The 20,560-nt window shown below is 47.2% G+C and overlaps 2 protein-coding genes across 3 annotated transcripts; one reads left to right on the plus strand and one right to left on the minus strand.

Moving 5' to 3' along the window:
- Window positions 1-9,368: 9,368 nt before the first annotated feature.
- On the minus strand, window positions 9,369-13,441 carry LOC542340 (acidic ribosomal protein P2b (rpp2b)). 2 transcript variants are annotated; one of them, NM_001111920.2, is made up of 4 exons: window positions 13,396-13,441; window positions 12,386-12,481; window positions 11,451-11,677; window positions 9,369-9,677 (listed from the first exon to the last, which is right to left on the minus strand). In NM_001111920.2, the coding sequence occupies exons 2-4, from the start codon at window positions 12,471-12,473 to the stop codon at window positions 9,651-9,653; spliced, it is 342 nt and encodes a 113-aa protein (NP_001105390.1). In that variant the 5' UTR covers window positions 12,474-12,481; window positions 13,396-13,441; the 3' UTR covers window positions 9,369-9,650. The 2 variants fall into 2 exon arrangements, with proteins under 2 accessions (NP_001105390.1, NP_001365449.1); NM_001378520.1 differs by having other exon boundaries at window positions 9,375-9,677; window positions 12,386-12,508.
- A 3,513-nt stretch (window positions 13,442-16,954) lies between these two features.
- Window positions 16,955-18,665, plus strand: LOC103637130 (cyclin-dependent kinase G-1-like). Its single transcript, XM_020543057.1, has 2 exons — window positions 16,955-17,377; window positions 18,072-18,665. The coding sequence occupies exons 1-2, from the start codon at window positions 16,955-16,957 to the stop codon at window positions 18,663-18,665; spliced, it is 1,017 nt and encodes a 338-aa protein (XP_020398646.1).
- The last annotated feature ends 1,895 nt before the right edge of the window (window positions 18,666-20,560 follow it).

A 20,560-nucleotide genomic window follows, 5' to 3' on the forward strand; every position in this document is an offset into this window, starting at 1 on the left:
CGCCGTGTTTCGATCTCTTTCTACATGATGAAATTCTAGGCCTTCAAATTTATCTTCTAGTTTCCGGACGGCAGTGCAGTATTTTCCCATTGAATCATTCGAACAGTCCCATTCTTTGTTTATCTGGCTTATGACCACCAGAGAATCTCCGTATACCATTAGTCTCTTAATGCCTAATGATATGGCAATGTTTAGTCCATGGATCAGAGCTTCATACTCGGCTGCATTGTTGGAGGCTGGAAATAACAACTGGAGGGCATATTTGAGGTGTTCGCCTCCAGGTGCGATGAAGACAATTCCCGCGCCTGCTCCCTGCAGCTTCAGCGAGCCATCAAAATACATCCGCCATACTTCTGTGGTTTCTGGGTTCTCTGGTACTTGTTGTTTAGTCCATTCTGATATGAAGTCAACCAATGCTTGGGTTTTAATGGCAGTACAAGGTCGAAATTCGATGTCATGAGATCCCAGTTCACAGGCCCACTTGGCTATTCGGCCAATGGCTTCCTTGTTGTGAAGAATATCCCCTATCAGAAAACCGGTGACTACTATGACTTTGTGGTCATCAAAGTAGTGACGTAGCTTGCGGGCAGTTAGAAGTATTGCGTATAATAGTTTCTGAACTTGAGGATACTTTTCCTTCGAGGGACCCAGAACTTCACTGATGAAATAAACAGGGTGTTGCACTAGGTAGGCATGTCCTTCTTCTGCTCGCTCGACTACCAACGCGGTGCTTACCACGTGAGTCGTGCAAGAGATATACAACAACAGATCTTCAACCGGTTGAGTCGATGTGGCTCGCCGTGGTGGTTTCAGCACTGGTGGGGTTGTCAATAATTTTTTCAGTGCATCTAGGGCTTCCTGTGCTTCTGAAGTCCACTGAAACTTGTCCACCTCCTTGAGTAGCTTGTAAAATGGTAAACCTTTTTCTCCTAGCCTGGATATAAATCTACTCAGGGCTGCCATACATCCGGTAAGTCGCTGAACCTTCTTTTGTGATCGTGGAGCTTCCATTTTCATGATAGCTTCAATCTTTTCCGGATTAGCTTCAATTCCCCGGTGGCTGACAATAAATCCGAGTAACTTTCCTGCTGGTACCCCAAAAACACATTTTTCGGGGTTAAGCTTCCACCGATACCGCCATAGACTGTTGAAAACCAGCTGCAAGTCTTCGATGAAGTTTTCTGAGTTCTCTGTTTTGATTACCACGTCATCCACGTAGGCTTCCACACGCTTGCCCCAGTGATCGGCTAAGCATGTTTGAATGGCTCTCTGATAGATCGCTCCAGCGTTTTTGAGGCCGAACGGCATGGAGGTATAACAGAAAGCACCAAACGGAGTGATGAACGTTGTTTTTTCCTCGTCTTCCTTCGCCAAGCTGATCTGATGGTATCCGGAATAGCAATCCAGGAAAGACAGCATAGAACATCCAGCGGTGGAGTCTACCACCTGATCTATCCTTGGGAGCCCGAAGGGATCCTTCGGACAATGTTTGTTGAGATCAGTATAGTCGACGCACATGCGCCAATCCACTTTATTCTTTTTGAGTACAAGAATAGGGTTGGCTAACCACTCGGGATGTAACACCTCTCTGATAAACCCAGCCGCGACCAAGCGGGCCAACTCAGCACGAATGGCCTCTCTCTTGTCGGGCGTGAAACGATGTAGTTTTTGCTGGATCGGCCTTGCCTGGGGGTAGACCTTCAGTTTGTGCTCGGCCAGTTCTCTCGGGACTCCCGGCATATCCGCAGGTTGCCATGCGAATACGTCTCGGTTGTCTTGCAGAAACCGGATGAGCGCGCCTTCCTATTTATCATCCAGGCTAGAGCTGATGATGGCAGTCTTGCATTCATCAGTGAACCCCAGATTGATCCTTTTAGTTTCCTCAGTCGGCCGCATAGAGGTCGCGGCTTGAGCTTCGTTCGCCGGTGCCATAAGGTCTTCCTCAGGCTTAGAGTTTGCCTGCGCTGAAGAAGTCGCCGACGGTTTGATGGTGAGGGCCGCCTGGATGGCCACTCGGAAACATTCTGCGGCGCCTTGGAGGTCAGCACGCACAGTTATGATTCCTTGTGGTCCCGGCATCTTCAATATCATGTACGTGTAATGCGGAATGGCCATGAATTTTGCCAATCCCGACCTCCCGATGATGGCGTTGTACCCGCAGTCGAAATTCGCCACTTCGAACCTCAGGAACTCGGTTCTGTAGTTCTCCGGAGTTCCGAAGGTGACGGGCATGTAGATGTGGCCCAGCGGGTATTCCCCTTCAGTCGGCACGATGCCGAAGAAAGGAGTGTCTGACTCGTGGAGTTCTTTGAGGTGAACTCCCAAGCCTCAGAGTGTCCGGGGGAAGGTGACGTTGATGCTGCTCCCCCCGTCCACTAACACCTTCTTCACCCTGCTCTCTCGGATCACCGGATCGACGAGGAGCGGGTATTTGCCTGGGTGGTCGAAGTTGAGCCATTGGTCTACCCGAGTGAAAGTGATCGGGTGCTCCGACCATCGGTACGGAGCGGGAGGACCGGTGGTTGCCACCAGTATCTGCCGATCGTTGAGCTTTTGCTGTCTTTTGTTCTCCTGCGACCCGTGTCCGCCGAAGATGACGTTGACCTCCCTGTCAACGCGTGGGAAAGCTCCTCCTCCTCCCTCCTCCTGCTGCTGGGGTTGTCGTGGTTCTTCTGGTCCTCCCCGCGGCGGAGGAGGAGGTAGGTTGGAAGGGTCGGCCGTGCCCAACGGAGTGCTTGAAGTCCCGGCAGTTCCGAAGAGTGTGGCGCATGTCCTTGTGGTACGGGCACTGGGCGTCGAGGATGTCGTCCAGTGTGCGCTCGCCTCCGCGAGGTCCTCCCCGGGCGTGAGAGGCAGGTGGTCCGGCGGCGTGCACTTCTTCGCGAGGTCTCTTCTCCCAGCGTTTGTCAGGTTGCTGGTTCGCGTCGCGTCGTGGTGCTGTTGGTGCGGGCTTCGCTCCCCCGATGAGGTCCTGGGCTCGCTCGTCGGTGGTGATGTAGAGGTCGGCTTCCCGGAACAGCTCCTCGGAGGTAGTTGGCGCCTTCTGCAATATGGCTCGGACGAAGGCCGAGTCATTGGATCCTCTGTAGAAGTCCTCAATCACGGCCACCTCCGTTACCTCGGGGATACAATTTCTCATGGTCTGGAACCTTTTGAGGTATGACCGGAGAGTTTCGTCCCCCCCCCCGGCACTTGATGGATTTGAGGTCCCATGGTTGTGCTGGTTTGTCGGAGAGGGACTGAAAGTTAGCGGTGAAACGTCGGCTGAAATCGCTCCAGTCGTCGATGCAGTGCCGGGGTAGATGTCGTAGCCATTGTAGTGCATCTTGCCCGAGGACAATGGGTAAGTACGCAGTCATTACGTCTTCGGATGCTCCGGCTGCTCGAGCGGCAGTGGTGTAGATGGCCAGCCAGCCTCCTGGGTCCTGCTTAGGTTCATACTTATCGACATTGGATACCTTGAAGTTAGGGGGCCATTGAATGGCCCTAAGGCGTGGAGTAAGGGCGGACACTCCACATGTGTCCTCATGTCGTCGGGGATGATGTCTGTCCCGGGGAGGGGAGTAGTTGTTGTGGTTCTTCGACCGTCCCCGGGTAGTCCCGCCAGTCGAGGCCGTCGTTGATTCGGCTCTGGTGGCTTGACTCTGAGTTGGGATGCCATGATCCCTGTCGTACTCTTCTCGGCGGCGGATCTCGTTCTCATGCCGTCGTTCACGCGAAGCGTTGATGGAGCTCCGCGCGTCTCGGCGACTGTTGATGGCGTGTCGCAAATCATTCGGCGGGTGAGCAAGAGGTAGAAGATGGTTGGCTGCTTGGGTGAACAGGCGTCGATAGCCCTCGGCATCAGGAGTCCGAGGGAGTCCATCAGCTATCCGAGCTAGCACTCCTCCGACTTCACTCGGCGTGTTCATGGCTCGGGCGAAGTCGGGGTTTAGGTTGCGACCGAAGAGTGGATTTTCCCGGCGCTGCCTTGCGTCCTGCTCGGCTTGTTCCTGAGCTCGTCAACGATCACGTCGTCGGGAGTTCCTTCGTTCTCTGAAGACGCGTTCTTCCGGAGTTTCTCCCATCTCCGAGATCTCGTCTCGCGAGACAGGCTGCTCCGGATCCCGTTCTCCGGCTTGGTGATGTCGCCGGATGTTTCGGCACCGATTTCTTCGTCGACGGGACTCCCGCTGAGGTGGTTCTTCCCCAGACGCGGTTGGCTCGTCGTCGGAGACGGGGGGCGACTCCACTCTCCCGATGAAAAGAACGTCGGGGTAGAATGGCGCGGCTGTCGTGGCGATCTTCCTTCGGAGAGCTGGAGGTTGCACTTCTCCGGTATCTTCGGAGTTTGTTGGAGGAGACTTCTTTCTTGGCGGATCTGCAATACGGTGTAGAGTTCCCTCTTCGTCTTCTATGGACGAGATCGTTCCAAAGCAGAACATGGATCCGGGACGGAAGGTGATCTTGTTGTGGAAGGTGATGGCCATTGAGCTAGCTTAGATCGTCGACACACCCCCTACCTGGCGCGCCAGCTGTCGGTGTTTTGGGTCCGACCGCACACCCGGGGTTGCCCCTCGAGGTGTTTTTAGGAGTAGGACGGTGTCGCCGACTGTAGCAAAATGGTTCGTGCCAGACGCACGAGAGATAATGGACAGTGTTTACAGGTTCGGGCCGCTTAGAGATGCGTAACACCCTACGTCCTGGTGAGGATGCTTTGTGTAATGGGTTACAAGGTAATTCTCTAAAGCGAGAACGTGGAGAGTTGAGGTGGATGGTTGAGTAGTGAGTTCGATTGATCTGAAGGGGTGCCCCCTAGGCCTTATATATTCGACCGTGGGGCAATACATGTGGATATGATAACAACATGCACCTAAAAGATAGTGAACTGTTCGAGTCTATCTTCCTATGATTCTGCCGACCTATCCCCGCCTGGTTCCGTTGCATGGGGCCCCAACGCGGGAAAGTCGGATCTTCCGCTGTGGTTTCTTGCTCAACGCTGTGGGGCCGTCTGGCCTTGCACCGATCCGGCCTTACGTCGATCTACTTTACTGATTGTCCCTCCCCAGGCCCATGAAGGAATGACCTTACAATTTATTGGGCCCTTGGGCCTTTCGTGAGGTCTTTTACCCTTCCAGTGGACCCGGGGGATATCTGTCCCCCACAGAGAGGCACTCAAGAAACCGCTCGAGCCCCCTTGAAGACCACAAGTATAACATCATAATAAGAGAGGGGAAAACAGCGTATCATAGATAATCTCATCATGTTCATTGATTAGAGTTAAGCAATAGCATAAAGCTAAACCATAATAATCCAACCCAAATAGGTAAACAAGGACATGGATAACAAAAGCTAGTCAATCCTTAAGTATAAATGTGTAATGCGGGAGGTGAATTAAAGAATGAATAGGACAGAGATAGGTCAAGGGACACTTGCCTCCACCAACCAATTGCTGCTCAGGGGCTTCTCTTGTGAGTTCCTCGGGCTCTTCAACCGGATCGTTCTCTATGCGAGTGCAAACATACATTCATCCATCCATTGAAATTAGAAAACCAACAGTACACCATACAAGAGAACAAGTAGATTAAACATGCATAGAATATGACATGTGATATTGCACTTTCCAGGGTTAGAAAGAGACGGGGGAGGGTTTCGCGGGGTTAAAGCTTACGCGAAACGCATCACGGGTAGACGAATAACTAAACGTTACGTGCTATAGTTCTACTTAGCTCCAATAATAAGGATTAGCTACATGCACTAATGGAAACATGACCACTTTTAGTAGATTAACATTAAATGAGATAGACGATTAGCTATACAAATTAACTAACATAACCAATTTCTAAATTGAGACTCCTATCTTATTAATATGAACAATGTGATTAGCACGCATAAAATATAAAAAAGGGGGGTAGACGGGCACGTCTGGGGGTAGACGAAGGCACGACGGGCCGTGCCAAGGCACTGCGCGCTACGCGAGCACGCGCGCAAGGCCGCACGCGCGCGCCGCGAACTAGCCGTGCGCACGTCGGGGCCGCGCGCTAGCCGAGCTCAAGGCCGCGCGCCATAAGCACGCTGGGCCGAGCTCGAGGCCGCGCCGGGGCCATCACGACACGAGCAAGGCACGCCGGGGCGGGCGGGCGAGCACGGAGCACGGGCGGGGCACGGGCGGGGCGGGGGCGGCCGGGGCCGGGGCGGCACGGCCGGGCGCGGGGGCCGGGCACGGGGCAGCGCGGCCGAGACGGGGGCCGGGCGGCGCGGGGCGGCGCGGCCGGGGCCGAGGCGGGGCCGAGCGGCGCGCACGGGGCGAGGGCGACCGGTGCCGAGGCGGCGGCGCCATGGCCGGAGCCGAGGCGGGCGCGGGCGCGGCCGAGCCGGGCCGAGGCGGGGGCGGGGACGGGGCGGCCGAGCCGGGGCGGCGGCGGGGGCGGCTCGCTGGGGAGCCGGGCGGGGCCGGGCGCGGGGGCGGCCGAGCGGGGCCGGGCGCGGCTGCGCCGCGGGAGGACGCCGGCGGGCGGGGAAGGGGGAGGGAGGGGAGGGAGAAGGGGGGAGGGGGGCCTCACCGCGGCGAGGGAGGGCGGCGCGGCGACGGCGGCGGCGGCGGTTAGGGTAGGGGAGAGGGAGAGAGGGAGAGAGAATGACGGGCGGGGCCCGCAGGGGAGGGGAGAGAGAGAATTTGGGGGGGAGGGGGAGGGGCGGCTGGGCCGCTTTGGGCCCACAGGGGGCGCGCGGGGGGGGCGGCCCACAGCGGGGGGGAGGGAAAGGGGAGGGGGGGGGGCTGCGCCGGGCGCGAGGGGGAGGGGGCGGCTGGGCCAAAAATGGGGGGGGAGGGGGAAAGAGAGAAAAAAGGTTTTTCCTTTTTCTAAAATCTACTTTTCTCTAGATGAATGCGTTCACATTTTCAAACAATCAAAAAGTATGCATGGTTCGGCATGGTGCATCACACAAAATAAAGTATTTTAGGGTTTTTCTTTATATGGGATCTCAAGCCGAATCCTGCTATAACTTTGGAAAAGATCAAGGTTTAGCGAGGAGAAAAGGGAAAAAGAAAGGGTAACGCCTGAATTTGGTGAGGGAAAAGAATAAAAAAATCTACCCCCAAATTCAGGGCGTTACAGACGGGTTCGATAAAATTTATTTTTAGCATCCTCGCGGACCATCCGTGGTGCACGACCGGACCATCCACGACTGCTTTATCTGACATCTAACGACGCATTAAATGCACTATAGCCGTTGATATAGCCGTTACTGCTGACCGTTGCGATTTCAGCCGTTGATGTGCAGGGGTAGACCGTCTGGACTAGGGACGCGGACCGTCCACGGTCGGCAGAAAAGGAGCAACGGCTAGGAAGTGGTTGGAGGCTATAAATACAACCCCAACCACCTCCATTCACTTGATCCCAGCACTCCACTCATACACATTCAATATAAGAGCTAGCAATCCATTCCAAGACACATTCAAAGCTTCCAATCTCTCCAAGTTCCATAATTGAGACAAGTGATCATTAGTGATTAGTGACTTGAGAGAGAGTGTGATTCGTGTTTCATTTGTTGCTCTTGTTGCTTGGTTTTCTTAATCGTGCTTTCTTCTTCTCTCTCTAAACTCTCTAAATGTTTTGTAAAGTTTGCAAGAGACACCTAATTGTGTGGTGTTCCTTGTGGGGTCTTAGTGACCCGTGAGATTGAGAAAAAGCACTCGACCGGTCTAAGTGGCCGATTGAGAGAGGGAAAGGGTTGAAATAGACCAGGCCTTTGTGGCCTACTCAACGGAAAGTAGGTTCTTTGGAACCGAACCTCGGGAAACAAATCGACGTGTCCACTTGTATTAATCTTCACCATTCGATTTGTTTCTCCCCTCTCCTCTCTCTCTAAAATTCTCTTGCTCACATCGTTTTGAGTTTGCTCCCAAAGTTATCCGCATTGATTGAGCAACTCATTGCAAGAGAAACTATCTTTCGCACTCCGAATTATTTCTAACACTAATCCTGGATATAGTGTGTGTTCAAAGTTTATAATTTTCAGGTTTCGCCTATTCACCCCCTCTAGACGACTTTTAGTGTCGTTGACAGAAGAGGGAGACTAGAGTAGTAGAAGAGAGATTAGATTAAACTTCTTCCTTGCCTTTTCCTTCACATTCGATTACATTATGTAGTCCCAAGGGGACGTGCGGCTACTCCTTCTTATCCCTAACTTTTCTCAACTAACTCAATCTATCTCTTATCCCTAAACTCTCTCAACTAACTCAATTCCAGCTTGTCTTTCTCATCTCTTACTTCTTGTTGTGGTCGACGCTTATACACTTGGCCCCCACATAACATACATGTTAGAACAAGAGGAAATATAATCAGAGTAGAAGGATGGGTTCTCTTGCCACTTGTTGCTCTAATGAATGCAGAATAAGCTTGTGAGCAACACAAGTGATTAGAGTGAAGATCAAAGCAAGAAAAATTTTATAGAGGGAGAATGAAAAACAAATCGTAGATTCCAAAGATTAAGCTTAAATCCTCTTATTCTCGATTGAGAGACCGGAGTCTCCACGAGGTACTCCACAAGCTCAGAGCCTCTTGCTAACCTTTATAATAAATGGGAGTTAAAGCTCCAAGCACAATAGCACACATTCTTCTCTTAGCCACTCTCACAAGGCACTATCACACATCAACGCACATGACTCTCTATGGCAATTGGGAGGCTTTAATTGATCGAGAGTGTTGCTCTAGTGTATAGACTTGAATGCTCAGCTCTTATGTATTGAATGAGCTGGTTAGGGGAGTATTTGTAGCTCCCAACCACCCAAATAGTCGTTAGACTTGGATAACAAATTCTGTAATTTCTGCATGCACAAGACCTTGAACAGTACCAGGACCTCTATCGAATGTTGTTCCCGTGACACCAGACTCTACCATGTGTGCCGCCACACCACCTAGCCATTAGAACCGAAAGCTAACCATTAAACTCTAACAGGTCTGATGCTTACTGAACCGGTGCGGTGTGCCACGCTGCCTAAGGACTGAAAACCAACATCTCTACGCAATTGGTCCGGTGTGCAGTCCAGCATACACCGGACTGGTGCGGTGTGCTAGCCAATAGAAGTCCCAAGAAATTGCTATCCACGCACTGGTGCGGTGTGCTAGCCAATAGAAGTCCCAAGAAATTGCTATCCAGCATACACCGGACTGACTTCTTTAGATTGCTCAAATATTATCCTAGGAGTATTTAGAACTTATCAAAACGATAACATTATCCATCACCAAGATTAAAAAAAAGCTCTGATGTAATCCTATTTTAATAAAAAAATCATCAATATCCCCCACCATTTATTCGAACAGTCACAATATTCAACTCAGTTGTTGCGACACCAAGGCAATGTTTAGCTATAACTAACAATTAAATTTATCTGAACCAAACTGACCTTAATGATAACATTCAACTTATGATCCTTGAAGATGCACACTGAGATGTCGCGATACCAAAGTACGTACAGGACATACAATTTACATTGTTATCAATATTATTATGGGACCATTCAACTTAAAGATTCTTGAAGATGCACACTCGTACATCACATGCAGAATAGCATAAGTACGTAGTAGCTATTGACAATCTTATTTTGTGGAAACCAGCGAATATTGTGAGACCATTCGCGAGAGAAACTGTAAACTGGCAGTGGTGTTTTAATCGAACAAGCTGAAACCCATATCCTGCAAGAAATTCAGCAAAGATTACCAATTAGTAAGGATGTGATTCAACGAATAACATAAAAGGGGACAATAACATAAAAGGGAATTGGGTGGAAATTTTAGGCGTCAAGGCCAAAATTCGTTTCGCAGGCGAGAGCAGCATGTCCACCTCCAATCGCGGACACAGCGCCCATCTGCGAAAATCAAAGTTTACATAGGCGGACACAGCGCCCGTCTGCAAAGCCTTTTATTCTAAACAAGTTTGGGATAGGCTAAAATTAAAACCTAATAGAACCCACAAGTCATGGTTCAAACACAGAATTAGCTATTTTCTATGCACTTTTATTCAAGGCTAAATTTGTAAGTATATTTCATCCTTTTAAATCTCCTTTTACTATCTTTTATTATGTCAACTTCTATCTTCCTCTCTTTTCAATACTACCACGCCTTAGAATCCCACTAAGTATTAGCGTCTTTGGAGGTCTATGTTAAACATGTCCAAACCATCTCAAAATTGTTAGACAAACTTTTATTCAATTGTAGCCTATCACATATATCATCATTCTATATTTAATCCCTTGTATGGCTATAAATACAACGCAATATACACATCTTCGTAAGGTTGTGTCTAACGGATCGTGTATATGACCAAGCAAAACATTGTTTTGCACTATACATAACATTGTTTGCATAGTGGAGTTTAAAATAGGATGTGATATAGGGAATAAGATAAAAGAGCGGCTAGAGATAGCCTAACATTATATGTTGAACATGTCATCTTTTTGTAGGCCAACATTCAGCACCATACAACATAGCAGGTTTAATCGATATCCTATAAAACTTATTTTTTAGCTTCTATGGTACCTTCTTGTCATATAGAACGCCAGATGCTTGACAGTTGACACCACTTCATCCACCCTACTTTAATTCTATGGCTAATATCTTCATCAATGTCCCCGTCACTCTATAGCATTAAACATAAATACCCGAAGTTGTCCTTCCCGGTCACTACCTGACCTTCCAAAGTAGTATCTCCTTCCTCATATGTAGTCAAGGATTTCAATTTTGTTCCAAAATTTTCAATACCCGTTTTTTGACCAAAGTTTGACTTTCGTATCCTTAAATTCTAAACCAAAATCCATTTGAAACCGGCCCGGTTTTCGCTTACCGGTGAGCACCGGTTTCCAGTGAAACTGGCTCGATAAGTTCAACACTGTATGTAGTATCGAAATCACATCACATATATTTTGTTTTTAATGAAGCCGCTGCTGCCTGATTTCAACCCACCATCAATGGATTTGGACCCACCGCCGCTGGAGGTGTGTGCGCGCCATCGCAGAGTTCCGTACTTCCGTCTATAAATAAAATGTCCGCTTGCGAAAGTGCTCCCGTATTTTTAGGGTGCGGGTAAACTTTGTGGCCGCTTCCATTAAAAATTGAACAGTGCCTCACCAAATTATTTATGTAGCAGTGTAGATAGCCCTCTATATATGTGGTTATGCAATGTAGCTAGTGAATGTTAGCAAGGCAGCTATTCACAAATGGTGTGCTAAACTCGAAAGGTAACTCTTTCAACAACAAGCAGATAAACCAAGTAGATTGTTTATTGGTGTACGATTGACGTAGAACTAAATGATTTAGGGTCTATTTGTTTGGGATTATAATCTGCTCAGATTATGTAATCTAACTTATTTTAAACTAGTGTTAGTTCAAAATAAGTCAGATTACATAATCTGAGCAGATTATAATCCCAAACAAACATGCACTTAACTGTTTTAGGTGAGAGACACTTACTTCATCAGACTCTTCCTTCTCTTCAACCTTTTCTTCCTTCTTTGCCTCTTCAGCAGGTGCTGCGCCACCGCCAGCTACAGCTGCTGGAGCTCCCATGTCAATTGCACCACCACCTGAAGGCACAGAGGATAACCTTTCCCTTCCAGCTGCAATCACTTCTGTTATGTCCTTGTCTTTGAGTTCTGTGAGCAGGAACTCTAGTTTTTCTTCATCAGCTTCAGCACCAACTGTACGGAAAACAGATATCGTTGTTATGGCAAACAAGGCCCAGCATAGCGTATAACTATAATTTTCCGACATCAAGTGCTTTACTGTGTCTATTGATTACATTGCAAACGGAACGAACAACTTATTGTACAGTCACCTAGATGATTTCCACAATGATCGTACCACTTATTCTAATACGTCTTGAAATCAGACTCCATATCATGATTCATGACTAGACACGCACTATTTTAACTCATATTGATAAATTGCCCTTCTTAATCTGGCTAGGAAGAGTAACAACGGCAGGAAATGGAGCATATTCGCCCTCCCTAGGAGGCTGTGGACGGATGGATGACTCAGTTCCTACTTGTTCCCAAAGGTTTAGCCGGTCATTAATTATAAGGCCAGTAAAGCACACTAATAAACTCCCTAGCTTGACTAACGGAAGCTAACATTAGTAACAAACCCCAACACTCGAGAGACTTAAACTAAACTAATCAATCTCAGCCACCTTCTTGCGTGCAAGATAACTAATCAACCTCAACTACTAGTGGACACCTTGCATGCAAGATAACGAATCAACCTCAACCACTAGTGAAAGCAGACTTCTTCTCTTGTTGCATGCAAGATAACTAATCAACCTCAGCCACTAGATAACAGATCGAAGAAAGTTATGACCAAATTTAAATCTGAAGAAGCGACAGTTACAACCAGAATAGCAGAAATACCTGATTCCAGAATGCTCTTAACATCATCAGCAGTCGGGGAAGTGTTTCCACCCAGAACAGCAAGCAGGTAGGCAGCTATTACCTTCATCCTGGAAACTGCAGAAATGCCTATAACATCTTTATCTTTAAAGACAAATAAATGCACTCGGATCAGCATGTACAAAACATGGTGCAACTTAAATATCGTGCCATCGTGGGACAGAAAAAGATCAATAAGGCTTCCCTACCTCTTAGCAAGCGACCATAATGAAACAAGGAAACACATTGCAGGATTGGCAAGCTTACAATAACAAGTCAATTCAAGTAGGAACATAACAATCAATTTGGATCCATATCTATATCTTTAGGAATATGTAGTTGATACTTGATAGTTAAATGTGAGTTAAACTCCAAAAATTCATTAATCCATATAAACAGCTCCGCAGAACCTAAAGAGCAGCTGGAATACAAGGATTTGAATCCGAATATTAAGCCGAAGCCACCCCCACCACGAATGGCCTACTCATCCTAACCCTCCCTGAGATAATAAATACATCGCTTTGATCTTAGATTCGTGCCCTGAAAGGCGCAAGTTTCTTTATCTGGGAAAAGAAAGCTAATTGCAAGATCGCGTTGCTTGCTTAATATGTACTGTTTCCTTCCAAAACACACAAAAAAAAAACTAAATCGAATTGAAAAGGTTAGCCGTGATCTTAGAAAACAAGGACCTGAGGCGCGGAGTATATACCACCTCCTCAGCCCTCAGAAAGAGGCAACATGCCAGAGACGGACCGATGAGGATATGAGACAATCAAACAAATCATAGCGTCCAAATCCACCAACACGAATTTCATTGGCAACCTGAAACAGTTTCCATTCTACCACGGAATCGTGCAATAATTGCAAAACAGAATACTTGTGTTTTAGCTTCCGGCGCGACCGTGCAAATACACGAAAATCGTTTGGCATCAAGTCTAGTAGTCGACTAGTATAAAGATGAGGAAGAAAGATTGGGATCCGCGCACGCGTACCTCGAGAGCTGAACCGAAGAGAAGAAGCGGATGGCTGCGGCGGCGGATGGTACCGGTTTCCGGACCATTCTGTCAATAATAGAGTTTTATATATACTCTATTGAAACGCCAGGATTCATCCCGGTCCGAGGCAAACGAATCTAGGCCGCTAGAATCGGATAAAATCCCTCACACAGGGGGGAAACCCCGCGACCAAGAGGCTAATCGCACGTGAGGACTTGCTAAGCAACGGATCCGATATTGGTGGGTATTCGGTTTATTAGGTTATTCGGTTGGATCTATTCAGGTTTGTGAAATTTCGGGTTCTGAAAAATAAGAATCGAAATTTTCAAAATAATTTTAGGAATCGAACCTGAATAGACTCACAATTTTGGTTTTATTTATTCGGTCCACTGAATAGACCTAAATAGTAGAGAAACTATTATATTTTGTTAAAATATATACAATGAATAATTAATTGGAAGTACTGTTATTATAACAAGTGACTATAAAAAATAGCATACGAAGATATATATACTATCCTTAAGATGATATCATAATTTTTACCTAATAAATTCATAAATCATATAATAATACCATCGCATATTAAGAATTTTATATTTCGGGTTATTCGGTCTATTCGGGTTTGAAAAGTTAGTGTTGGGCACCAAATTGAGCCACTGGATGGTCCGCGGTCCGGACGGTCCGCGCCTGTGGGCTCGACGGTCCGCGCATGCGCAGAGCAGATTAGGGTTCTGAGTTTTGTGCTACGGTTGTTAGCTAAATTCGCGGAATTGGCTCGGGAGATTAGTTTGTAAAGGGTCCAGCCCCCCTCCTCTATAAATATAGAGGTATACGGCCGATTTGGAGGAATCAATCGAATCAATAACACTTTTATCTTGCATTTATTTCCTGTACAATTAGGAGTAGTTCTAGTCTAGTTCTAGTTTAGCCTCTCAATCCCCAAATTCTCTGCTTCTCTTCGACTCTACGTCGATTAGAGGAGTCTAGGTCGGTCTGCCGAGCCTAGACAACTCCTAGGGTCTCTCCTCCCGACGGGGTCCCTCCCGGGAGCGAGATCCAGGCGCCGCTAGTGACTTCCGCCGCCCTGGCGCACGCGCGGACCGTCCGACCGTCAGGCAGGAAACCCTAGCCCTGCGCCAGGTCGCGGACCGTCCGGCCCCTGGCCGCGGACCGTCCGCCCCTGTGCAGAGAGCACCGCCACGGTTCTTGTGTAGTGATTGGCGCCCAAAAAAGGTGTCAACATACTTTTTGGCAACTCCGCCGGGGACAACACATATAGACTCATCAAATCGGCCCTCAATGGCCGGTTCAAGGGATGGTTCTTAAGTCTCCCCCAGCAACATTATAGAGCCGACTTGGGAAATCTTGCCGGCTGACGAACAGCTCTAGTTCGAGGAGCACAAGGAGCAGCTGATTCAAGAGGCAAAGGCAAAGTTTCTAGCCAACTTCAAGGTGGACAGGAATAATAAAGTCGTCTGACAACGGGCGACGGATCTGGCTTCGCTCCGACTCACACCAGATATCCCCAATGTAAGTAACACAAACGAGCTACAATCTCTTAAGAATTATGTAGATGAACAGCGAGAACAAATGCAAAATATCATAGGGGTATGCAAAATGATTATAGGAGACTAGTACATGCATTTGATAAATCTACTATTGCAAATTTTCTTTCGCACGAGGTGGAAATAGGGGAAGCACACGTAATACATCGGCTATAGATTGTCACGACCAGTCACAACCCCTTTATGGGATGTCGATGGACACATGCCCTGAGCAACCACGAATCGGTAGTAAATCAGCCGATTTGCACATGTCCGGACCGTCCGCACGTGAGCGCGGACCGTTCGGACCAGCAACGGCCGGACTCATTTTTAATGAGTTACCCAGACATGCGTCCGAGCCACAACGTACTGCGTAGAATCTAAACTACCCAGTCGGACCGTTCGCATACAGCGATGGATGGTCCGCATATAATCACGGACGGTCCGTGCACATATCCGGACAGTCCGAGCATACCGTCGGATGGTCTGCGTTTCAACCGGACGATCCGGCGCAGAGTTTTTTGAGGAAGATTGTTACCTAAATCCTCACCCGTCCCAGCAACACTTCCCATCACAATATGCAATGCATCCACCCATTAATAGAGAATCCCAAGCCCAGGAAAGTTTTTCGGCCCCGCCTAGAAGGTCGGAAAGGAACGGTCAATTCTATAAGCCATATAGGGCAAATAGTAATTCACCACATAGCTCAAACCAATGGGGGAAGACAATATGCTAATATCCAGCTAACCTCACCTATGTTTGACCAGAGAGCCGGTGGTCTTGCACCGGCTGCCATCAATATAGTGAGGGAAGAAATAGCCGGGGCGTTCCAAGATAAGCTCAAAGTAAGCATGGTCCCTGGGGGGCAATCATATCAGAAACCTTATGACAACTGATTTGATCACCACCCATACCCACAGGGAACCAGGATACCCGAATTCACAAAAATTTCGGGTGACCAAGAAAAGAACACACGTGAACACATAGGCCAGTATCTAGCACAATTAGGAGAATTGGCCGATACAGAAGCATTCCGTGTACATTTATTTTCATTATCTTTAATAGGAACCGTGTTCGCATGGTACGCTACATTACCTCCTAATTCTATTTTGTCATGGGGGATTTAGAATAAAAATTCCATGATCACTTTTTCTCCGGTGATTATGAGTTAGATTTAGTGGACTTAGTGGCCTTGCGACAAGCAAAAGATGAATCGGTTAATGATTACATCCGGAGATTCTGGGATACAAGACATCGATGCTTCCAAATTAATTTAGCAGAAAAACAACTAGCAGGATTAGCCTTTAATGGATTGCGATATTACTTAGGGCCCGTTTGGCACAGCTCCAGCTCCTGATTCTAAGCGAGGATCTGGAGGAGCTGTGCCAAACGTGTATTTTTTTAAATTGATTCTCGTATGGAGCCGAAAGATTGGGAGTCGTTTTTGTGAAGAAAGGTGGGATCTAAAAAAACCTGCTCCACCCTCCCTTAAAACAGCTCCTCAACCAACCAAATATGGACCTCCCCTTAAAGTTTGATCGAAATTACCCGCAATTGCCATTGGACAAAAACATAACGAGCCCCTCCCGCAACCCTCCACGGCGCGCGTCCTCTGTCCCGTGATCCCTTCCTGTCGCTGAAGGGACCGGCGGCTAGGGTTTCGACCATCTCTAGTAGTTTCGCCGTCCTCCAGCGAGAGCTCTTCTGCTATCCTACGGTTCCCAGGTACGTGCTTCTTCTTACCATGTGCTTGTATGTTCGTCTGGCTGGCTTCCTGCTCGTCTGCAGATCACGGCCGTGTGCTTGTGCTTGGCGGGCGCGACCGGGTGCGATTCCTGTCCGTCTGCAGATCACTGGTGGCTTGCCGAGCGCAGATCACGGCCGCGAGGGCGGCACGATTCCTGTTTGTCTGCTCTACTCTGCGGACCCCGGCGTTCTGCTCTGCTCTGCTCGTCCCAGTCGCTCTGCTTTGGATCGATTCCATTCCGTGGGATTCTTGCTTGCAGCACTCCATGGCTGCAGCGCGGCACGGGGGTTATAGGAGCTTCGACGTGGCCAGGAGACAGGAGTTCGACCTGGAGCGTTCTAGGAGGAGCAAGGAGTACCGCCACTCGAGCCGCCACCGTGACTCGGATCGCCACCGTGATGGCAGCAGGGGCCGTGAAGTGCCCAACGGGTACATCCGCCACCGCTCGCCGTATGCGCCACTGATGAGCCGACCTTCAAAAAGGAAGGACGATAAGGAGCTTGACGAGGTCTCAAGCGACAGCGACTCGGAGTTTGGTGGGCGCCCACCAATGCTGAGGGAGGATGGGGGTCTTGGGGTCTGCAGGGATGGAGGTGCGTTGCCAGCAAGCAAGAAGAGGAAGCACTCACCTGGATTCCACGATACGAGACCCCATCGGACGCTGGCAGTCCTTCTTTCTGCTGCACCTGTAGTATCCCCTGCACCAACAATTCAGACCTCTCGATCAGAATTTGGAGAATCAAAAATGCAATTTATCTGAATAACAATGGTCAAAAGAATAGCGGTGTGGCCGCACAAGACAAACAAGATGGCGTGGCAGCTTAATGGGCACACAACCAGAACCTTGAGTACTAATATTTATATATTTTGGTGTCAACGAATAGTTGCTTATTTTGCTTGAGAGGAAACATAAGTCCCAGCCACTCTGCTATCCGCATTCCTTTTTGGTAGCTGCATATATTTGTTTTAGATTTTAATTTTTTTACAGCAATATGGGTGATAGTGCAGATTGGAATGAAGATAACACTGCTCTAGTGTGTGAATTGTTCGCCGAACAAGTGAAGGCGCACAACCGTTCTAGTACCCACTTAAATAAAATAGGGTACAAAAATGTGATGGACAAATTCAAAGAAAAGACTGGGTTGTCCTACACCAAAATGCAGTTCAAGAACAAATGGGACAAGATGAGGATTGAATACACAAATTGGAAAAAGACTATCGAAGGAAACTGGTTTGGGATGGGACACCGCGAAAAAAACCTGGAGTGCGACAAATGAAAGGTGGAAGAACTTGAATAAGGTAATAGAACTTTGGATAATTGTCTTTATTGCATCTTGTGTTACATGTTATATGTCTAACATCTTCTTTCTCCTAATGTGTAGCAATACAAAGGAAATGCCAAGTTTAAAGATGGGCCTCTGTTGCATGAGGAAGAAAAAGCCATCATGTATGAAGATATTAGGAACAGAGGAGATGATCATTGGGCTCCGTCAAGTGGTACTACACCACAAATTCTGGAGGGTGAAACCACTGAGAACACTGATGACAAGGATGGAGACTATGAGGCCAATGATGACAAGGATGAAGACTATGAAGAATGTGAAGAGGTTTCCCCTACAACTGCTAAAGGAAAGCATCATGTTTCTGTTGGTCGAAAGGACAAGGGTAAAAAGCCCAGGTCATTGGGAGGACATTGGGTGCAAGATCAATTGAGCAAACTTGTGATAGCAAGTGAGAAGAGCACAACATCCGTTGAGTCTTTGGCAAGAAAGGAGGACAATGGGTGCTCCATTAGAGATGTCATGGCATTGGTGAAGGAGTGTGGTACAGTTCCAGGAACAAAAGAACACTTCATAGCATCTCAAGTTTTTGTCAAGAGGGCAGAGAGGGAGATGTTTATGACTTTGGACACACCGGAAGAACGCTTCAACTGGCTTACAATGAAACATGATTGGGTCACTAGGATGATTCACTAGGATCTGTAATTTTTTGTAGCACTATGTCCCATTTTCAGTGATACTATGTATCTGTTTAATCCTTTTTACTCCGGTTTGAACATGTTGTGACATTATTGTGGATGGATTGTATCAATTTTGTTGCTGCCCTATTTTTTGTTATCTATTTTGTTGCTAGCCTTTTCACTGGTTTTTGTTTTTAAGATATTTTGTTGTTGTCTCATTCCTTTGATGTATACAGATGTCTTCTTCTTCTGATAGTGAAAGGGACTCAAGTGATTCAGAAGATGACTTGATAGTTCTTCAAGTTATTATTGGGAACCAAAAAAAAATTGTGGCTGCTGCATCTCTTTTATCATGGTACTATGCATCATATGTTGATAAGAATGAGCCAAGGGCAACAATATTTTCTGGTATTGCTTGGGTCATGGAAGCATTGAATAATCCAAAAGAATGCTACAACATGTTTAGGATGGAACCAGCTCTATTATAGAATTTGCATGATGAGTTGATAAGAGACTTTGGTATATCCTCTTCCGTCCATATGAGCTCTATGGAATCTTTAGGATTGTTTCTTGTTATTTGTGGTCATGCTTGGTCATTCACTGCCGTCCAAAAGGATTTCAAGCACTCTAATGAAAACAATTAGCAGAAAATTCAGTGATGTCCTGAATTGCATGGTAGCAATGTCAAAAAGGTACATACAACCAAAGGATCCTAATTTCCATACAGTGCATAGAAGAATTACCAATGATCAAAGAATGTGGCCTCACTTTAAGGGTTGTATTGGAGCAATTGACGGCACTCATATAAATGCAACGCCTCCAAAGAAAGACTTGATCAGGTTCATGGGAAGGTCTGGTAAACCTACTCAAAATGTGATGGGAGTTGTTGATTTTGATATGCGCTTTATATATGCATCTATTGGACAACCTGGCTCCATGCATGATACTACTGTGTTGTACCATGCGCTTGAAGCTGATGAAGATTTATTTCCACACCCCCTCTAGGTAAACAAATGTCAAAAAATTGGTCTACTTTTTGTCCACATATTTTTCAAGGTTCTAACTAAAGTATAATTGTATGTTACAGGAAAGTACTATGTTGTTGATGCTGGATATCCAAATAGGGATGGGTACTTGGCCCCGTACAAAGGACAACGATATCATGTTCCGGAATGGAGAAATGGTCCTCCACCTAATGGTGAGCAAGAGCTCTTCAATCATTTACACTCAAGTCTACGGAATGTTGTTGAACGCACATTTGGTGTACAGAAGATGAAATGGAGAATTCTTCTAAAGATGCCAACTTATCCTATGGACAAACAAAAAATGATTGTTGTTGCTACAATGTGTCTCCACAATTTCATCTGTGAGAATAGTGCATTGGATGAGGATTTTCAGAGATGTGATCGAGACCTAGATTATATCCCTACTATTCCATCCCGTTGTAGGTGACATGTCCCTCAGAATGCATCAGATACATCCACCACAGGGTCGAGTAGTAGGAACATGAATAGGTTCCGTGATGATGTATCGAAGGTACTTTTGGGAGTCGAGGTGATTAGAAAAGGTGGTTCGTGTCATATTTTGGATATTGTGTCGTGCTAGTTTTATGCAATTTATGGATTAAACATTTGAGACCATTTTATGCACTACTATGATGTGAATATTTTATATGTTATTGTTTTATAATTTTTTCGGTATATGCATCCTACTTATTAGTTTGTAACAAAGTTGAACTGCAAAGGGTAAAATAGACAATCGCCACAGACCACCAACTCTCAGCAGACAAGAATTAGTTTACTTGCCAAATGGTTTGAAAAATGATTCTGATTCTCTAGGAGAATCAGGAGGATCAGCTCCTCAGGAGGATCAGGATCTGGAGCTAAAGAAGGAGGAGCTGGAGCTTTGCCA

This window comes from Zea mays, chromosome 8, assembly GCF_902167145.1.
Source record: "Zea mays cultivar B73 chromosome 8, Zm-B73-REFERENCE-NAM-5.0, whole genome shotgun sequence".
In the NCBI taxonomy this organism is placed as follows: domain Eukaryota; kingdom Viridiplantae; phylum Streptophyta; class Magnoliopsida; order Poales; family Poaceae; genus Zea; species Zea mays.

What these genes read in the sequence shown, in the direction of transcription:
- LOC542340 (NM_001111920.2), bottom strand. Translation starts at nt 12,473, where the DNA reads ATGAAGGTAATAGCTGCCTACCTGCTTGCTGTTCTGGGTGGAAACACT. An exon ending in TAAGAGCATTCTGGAATCAG is followed by an intron (nt 11,678 to 12,385) that starts GTATTTCTGCTA and finishes TTTTCCGTACAG; the next exon opens with TTGGTGCTGAAGCTGATGAA. An exon ending in AGAAGGAAGAGTCTGATGAA is followed by an intron (nt 9,678 to 11,450) that starts GTAAGTGTCTCT and finishes AATTTCTTGCAG; the next exon opens with GATATGGGTTTCAGCTTGTT.
- LOC103637130 (XM_020543057.1), top strand. Translation starts at nt 16,955, where the DNA reads ATGGCTGCAGCGCGGCACGGGGGTTATAGGAGCTTCGACGTGGCCAGG. An exon ending in TCCTTCTTTCTGCTGCACCT is followed by an intron (nt 17,378 to 18,071) that starts GTAGTATCCCCT and finishes CCTAATGTGTAG; the next exon opens with CAATACAAAGGAAATGCCAA.